The 6,000-nt window shown below is 44.9% G+C and overlaps 1 protein-coding gene across 1 annotated transcript in view; it reads right to left on the reverse strand.

The window, feature by feature from the left end:
- The window catches only part of LOC142860015 (leucine-rich repeat-containing protein 37A3-like), a 49,791-nt gene extending 46,472 nt beyond the window's left edge, over nt 1-3,319 (reverse strand). The window contains 1 exon segment of the mRNA XM_075990706.1: nt 354-3,319. Within this exon segment, the coding sequence (XP_075846821.1) occupies nt 354-3,301 (2,948 nt within the window). The 5' untranslated portion in view covers nt 3,302-3,319.
- Nucleotides 3,320-6,000: the final 2,681 nt, after the last annotated feature.

The raw sequence follows: 6,000 nt of genomic DNA on the forward strand, positions 1-6,000 counted from the left end.
AAGCACTCTTCCTAGAGTTGCAGAACTACCACGTGAAAGACCTGGGGTCAAGCCCCAGGAGTCTGAATCTCCTTTGACTTCTTCATTGCATGCTTACTAAGGAGATGAGTTATAGAGAGGCTGGTGTGAAATGGAAGAGCCAAAGTTGAGCAATGATACAAAGGGGCTAACTGGAGAAGGGAGCATCTTAGAAAGACGGAGGATGAGGACGAAGAAGAATTCATAAGCAAAAGTAAAAGCAGGAAGTCAGCCAGTGTTGGTTGGGGTGACAAGGAAGGTCCAGCAAGGCTTTGAGGAAAAGACTGCCATGTTAAGTAGAATGTAAAACAGAAATAAGAAAAGGTTATTCTTACAAAATAGTTAAAGTGCCTTTGTAGGTGCTGGGCCTTGGCACAGGCACTTGGTGGAGTCTCCGCATTGGGCTGAGATGAATACACAATAGTGTGCCATTTACACACAAACAGAAGTCACATAGGTTGGTGCTTATGGAGGCATTTTGTTTCATTTTAACAATTAGCTTTCTTTCTGTATTAAAATTTGCAGCATATGGAGTTATGGTATATTCCACATCCATGGGTTGGAGTGTGACTTCACTTGGGATTTGCTGAGTCTGAAACTGTTCTGGAGATGGAAGTATCATCTTAGGATATGATGAAGAAGCTGTAGCTGTTGGGACTTCAGGCTCTAGAGTTTCTGAATTTGGATGCTGAGATGTGATCTCAATAACAGGTGGAGAATGGCTTACCACTGTAACAGGTTGTGGAATTGTGGAAGATTCTATGTGTGAAAACGGGGTTGTGACCTGAGTTGGATTTGGCTGCTGAGTCTGAACCTGGTTTGGAGGTGAAAGTGTGACCTCACTGTGTGTTGGAGGAGAGGATGTAGTTGTTGGAACTGTAGAACCTGTAGCCTTTTGGGGAGCCTCTGAGCTTGGATACTGAGACTGATCATGAACTAGAGCCGTCACTTCAAAATGTACTGAAGATTGAGCTACCATTTCCTTAGATGACTCTGTAGGCTGAACTGGTGCCGAACGTTTAACCACTGTAGCAGGTTGTGGAGTTACGGAAAACTCTGGGTGTGAAGGATGATCTGTGGCTTGAGTTGGGTTTACATGCTGATCCTGAACTTGGTCTTCAGGTACAAGGGTGATCTCTTGGTGTTTTGTAGGAAAAGCTGTAATATTATATGGGGCTACAAAAAGTCCAGTCTCTACAGTGGATATTGCAGACAGGGTATGGTCTACTTCTGTATGTTGAACCATGACATCAGAAAGAGTCGGCTGCTGAGTGTGATCCTGAATTGTTGGGATTTCATAAAACACTGGTGCTTGAGCTGCAACCTCCTCATGTGGCTGCTCAGGCTCAGGAAGGATTTCCTGTGTGCTTGAAGAAGGTTCAACATCCAGATGGGAAGTTGGAGTTGTAAGTTCCTGATCCAAAGACTTAACTGTAACTACAGCTTTGGAAGTATCTTGTTCTGGAAGTGTCATTTTATGGTACTGTGGAGGAGAAACTGTAGTTTCCTGTGTGGTTGTAAAATATTCAGTCACTTTGGTAGGCTCTGAATTCACAGTGGGTTCTAGGTCTAAAGGCTGAGATGAGGCAACAGGTGTTGTTGGATACTCAGTTGGTTCCGGACTTGGTGGTGCTGTAGGGACAACCTTTGTAGTTGTATCTGGGGGCTGAGTTGTGGTCTCCTGTGTAGTTTGAGGAAGTTCTACCTCAGTAGTAGAGTGTGAAGTTATGGCGAATTCCTGATCCAAAGCTTGAACTGTAACTTCAGTTGGGTGAACCTGAGAAGGTGTTGGAAATGTCACTTCTTGAAATACAGAAGCTTGAGCCCGTATCTCTTTAGGTGGATCAGAGGGCTGAGGTACGCTCTCTTGCAGAATTTGAGGAAGCTCTACTTGAGCAGTAGGTTGTGGAGTTATAGTGAGTTCCAGGTCCAAAGGCTGAGAGGAGACAACAGGTGCTGTTGGATACTCAATGTGATCCTGATGTGGCGTTGGAAGTGTCACCTCCTGATATATTGCGACTGGAACTATAATCACTCTTGGTGGTTGTGAAATCTGAATTGTGGTCTCTGGCAGAATTTGAGGAAGTTCTCCCTCAGGGGTAGGTTGTGGAGTTATGGTAAGTTCCAGATCCAAAGGTTGAACTGTTGGGGGCTTAGGAGGAGGAACTGTACTCATCTTTGTGGTTGTAGGTGGCAGTCTCTCTCTTGTAGGCTCTGAACTTATAGTGAGTTCCAAGTCTAAAGGCTGAAAAGAGACAACAGGCATTGTTGGATACTCAGGTTCACCCTGATGTGGCGTTGGAAATGTTACCTCCTGATATACTGGGACTGGAACTACAACCTCTCTAGGTGGTTCTGTAAGATGAGTTGTGGTCTCTGGCAGAAGTTCTCCCTCAGGAGTAGCTTGTGGAGTCACGGTAAGTTCCAGATCCAAAGGCTGAAAAGAGATAACAGGCATTATTGAATACTCATCTTGATCCTGACTTGGGGTTGGAATTGCCATCTGTTGATATATTGGTACTGGAGCTACAACCTTTTTAGGTGGTTCTGTAATCTGGGTTGTAATCTCTGGCACAGTTTGAGAACATTCTCCCTCAGTAGTAAACTGTGAAGTTATGGTAAGTTCCAGATCCAAAGGTTGAACTGTTGGGGGCTTAGGAGGAGGAATTGTACTCATCTTTGTGGTTGTAGATGGCGGACTCTCTGTAGTAGGCTCTGAATTTATAGTGAGTTCCAGGTCCAAAGGCTGAAAGGAGACAACAGGTGCTGTTGGATACTCAGTTTGATCCTGACGTGGTGCTGAAACTGTCACCTCCTGATATATTAGGGCTGAAGTTACAACTTCTGTAGTTGGTTCTGTAAGATGAATTGTGCTCTCTGGTATAGTTTGAAGAAGCTCTACTTGATGAGTTATGGTAAATTCCAGATCCAAAGGTTGAACTGTTGGGGGCTTAGGAGGAGGAACTGTATTCATCTTTGTGGTTGTGGGAGGCTGAATCTCTCTAGTAGGCTCTGAATTTATAGTGAGTTCCAGGTCCAAAGGCTGAAAGGAGACAACAAGCGCTGTTGGATACTCAATGTGATCCTGATGTGGCGTTGGAAGTGTCACCTCCTGATATATTGGGACTGAAACTATAATCACTCTAGGTGGTTGTGAAATCTGAATTGTGGTCTCTGGCAGAATTTGAGGAAGTTCTCCCTCAGGAGTAGGTTGTGGAGTTATGGTAAATTCCAGATCCAAAGGTTGAACTGTTGGGGGCTTAGGAGGAGGAACTGTACTCATCTTTGTGGTTGTGGGAGGCTGAATCTCTCTAGTAGGCTCTGAATTTATGGTGAGTTCTAGGTCCAAAGGCTGAGAGGAGACAACAGGTGCTGTTGGATACTCAGTTTGATCCTGACGTGGTGCTGAAACTGTCACCTCCTGATATATTAGGGCTGAAGTTACAACTTTATGTTATGAAACATAAAGGGCTTTTAGTCGTCTCCCTAAAACCACCTCTCCCTGTGTACCCTCCTGCTGACCTCAGAGTGTGGCGTCGGACTTGTTCTCTCCGGTTCCCAGAGATTAGGTGACCAATCGGGGAGATCATGGAACCGCATCCCCTTATCTAGTAGAGGAAGGAAGGCCAAGAGAAGGCAGGTAGCTCGCCAGGGTTCATTCCAGGTTACTGTTGGCTTTTGCACTTAGCCCTAGGTCTCTGGACTCCACTGGCACTCAGAATCTTTCTTTGGGGCAGGAAGTGGGGCAACTATGGCAATCGTCCCTAATGGAAACACAAACCATCTTCTTCCTAGTATACACCAAGGAGCTGGCAGTTATGAGCAGGCGCAGAAGATTCCATAGCACAGAGGTCTAGGACGCAGGCTGCCCTGCTCCCATATCTGGCGTTTAGCCGTCCCTGGAGCCACCCCAATTCTCTTTTCCACAGAGATACTGAAAACCTTTTCCCTGCTTGGGAAATCAGGCTTGGGGTTCCCAGGCTGAATGGGCTCCGCAAAAGGTCACTTCTAGTCCGGTACCGGCTATCCTTAAGAGGAGTAAAATACTGCTTTGTGGGTACTCAAGTCCAGCCAGAGAATCAGTAATAATAAAATGCCGAGCGTGATGGCACTCAGGAGACAGAGGCGGAGGCAGACGCAGGTAGATCTATTTGAGTTCGAGGCCAGCCTGGTCTACAAAGTGAGTTCCAAGACAGCCAAGGCTACACAAAGAAACCCTGTCTCGAAAAACAAACAACACAACAAAAGAAAATAATAAAAATGAGTATATCACTATGAAACAACCTGGTTTGCACCCCACCTTACTGTTCACCCCCAGTACTAACACACATACCATTCCCGCCTCCCACCACCACACACACACACACACACACACACACACACACACACACACACACACACACACAGAGCCAAGCATAGGGGAAAACTGAGGCAAGAGAATCCTAAGTTTCCAGCCTGGGCTAGCTAGCTACCTAGTGAGAAAGGAAAAAGGAAGAGAGAGATGGTGAGGGGACAGTGTGGGGGAGGGAAGGGAGAGAAAGAAAAAAAGAGAAGGGGAGAAAGGGGAGAAAAGGAAGAGAGAAAGAGAACTATAAACTTGAATCTGATCATGCTTCTGAAATCAACCCAATTTATAGGAAACATGAGGCAGGAGTGTGCTAAGTCACAGGGACCAGCGGCAAAGTCTCAAGAGCAACCTCTGGACAATGGATCTGCTGGGAGCAAGCAGACACAACCACACACTTTAACTATTAACCCAAGAGAAAGGAGATATTTGGTCACTTGTTTTTAACGCCAAAGCATCCCTTTTGAGGGGAAAAGCAGACATCTCAACACCGCACAAAATCATTTTTCCATATGATAAAAATAACAGCATCTTAAACATCTATTTTTTACAGAGGCATATATGAAATTAAAGTTTTGAAAATGGTCCACCACCCACATATATGTCCTGAAAAATGAGTACTTTATTTTAAAAATATTAACATATAAAAACATTGGGAGGCCAGCAAAATGGCTCAGGATAAAGGTACTGGCTATCAAGCCTAGCAACTTGAGTTCAACCCCTGGAGAACACATGGTAGGAGAAGACAGACAACTCCCACAGTCTCTTCTGACAGCCACACTTGTGTTCTTGCGTCTGTACACACACACACACACACACACACCCCAACACAAAACAGAAGCTGGAAAGATGGCTGGGCAGTTAGAGCACTTGTTCATGCAAAGGATCTGGGTTCAATTCCCAGAACCTACACGGAGGTTCACAACTATCTGTAACTTCAGTCCCAGGGAATTCAACACCCCTTTGGGCCTCCGAAGGGACTAGGCATGCACGTAATATACATACATATACATACACACACACATATATACATACACACACACGTGTAGGCAAACCACTCATGAACATAAGATTAACAAGTCTAAAATAAACAAATATAAACAAACAAACAAACACACAAATCACTGGGAAGTATAATTTAGTGGTTTGAATGAGAATGCCTGAATGCTTAGTTCCTAGTTAAATTACTGGAACTGTTTGGGAAGGGTTAGGAGGTGCGGCCTGTTGGAGGAGGTGTGTCAATGGGGGTGTGTTTGTTTCAAAAGTCCATGCCAGTCCCAGTATCTCTTTCTCTACCTGCTGGCCCTAGCTGGGGAGATAAAACCCTCAGCTACGGCTCCAACAACATACCTGCCTGCTTCCCAGCATGATGATCATGGACTAGCACTCTAAAACTTTAAGCAAGTTCTCTGTGAGTTTGAGGCCAACCTGGTCTACAAGAGCTAGTTCCAGGACAGGAACCAAAAGCTACGGAGAAACCCTGTCTCGAAAATTAAAAAAATAAAAAAAAATAAGATGTGCTTCTTGGAATAGCAATCTAGTGTTCAAAAAAGACCATGAGAAATTCTAGAAATAAGCAATTTTCTGGGGGGCTGGAGAGATGACTCGTGGTTAAGAGCACTGGTTGCTCTTCCAGA

This window comes from Microtus pennsylvanicus, chromosome 11 (assembly GCF_037038515.1).
Source record: "Microtus pennsylvanicus isolate mMicPen1 chromosome 11, mMicPen1.hap1, whole genome shotgun sequence".
In the NCBI taxonomy this organism is placed as follows: Eukaryota; Metazoa; Chordata; class Mammalia; order Rodentia; family Cricetidae; genus Microtus; species Microtus pennsylvanicus.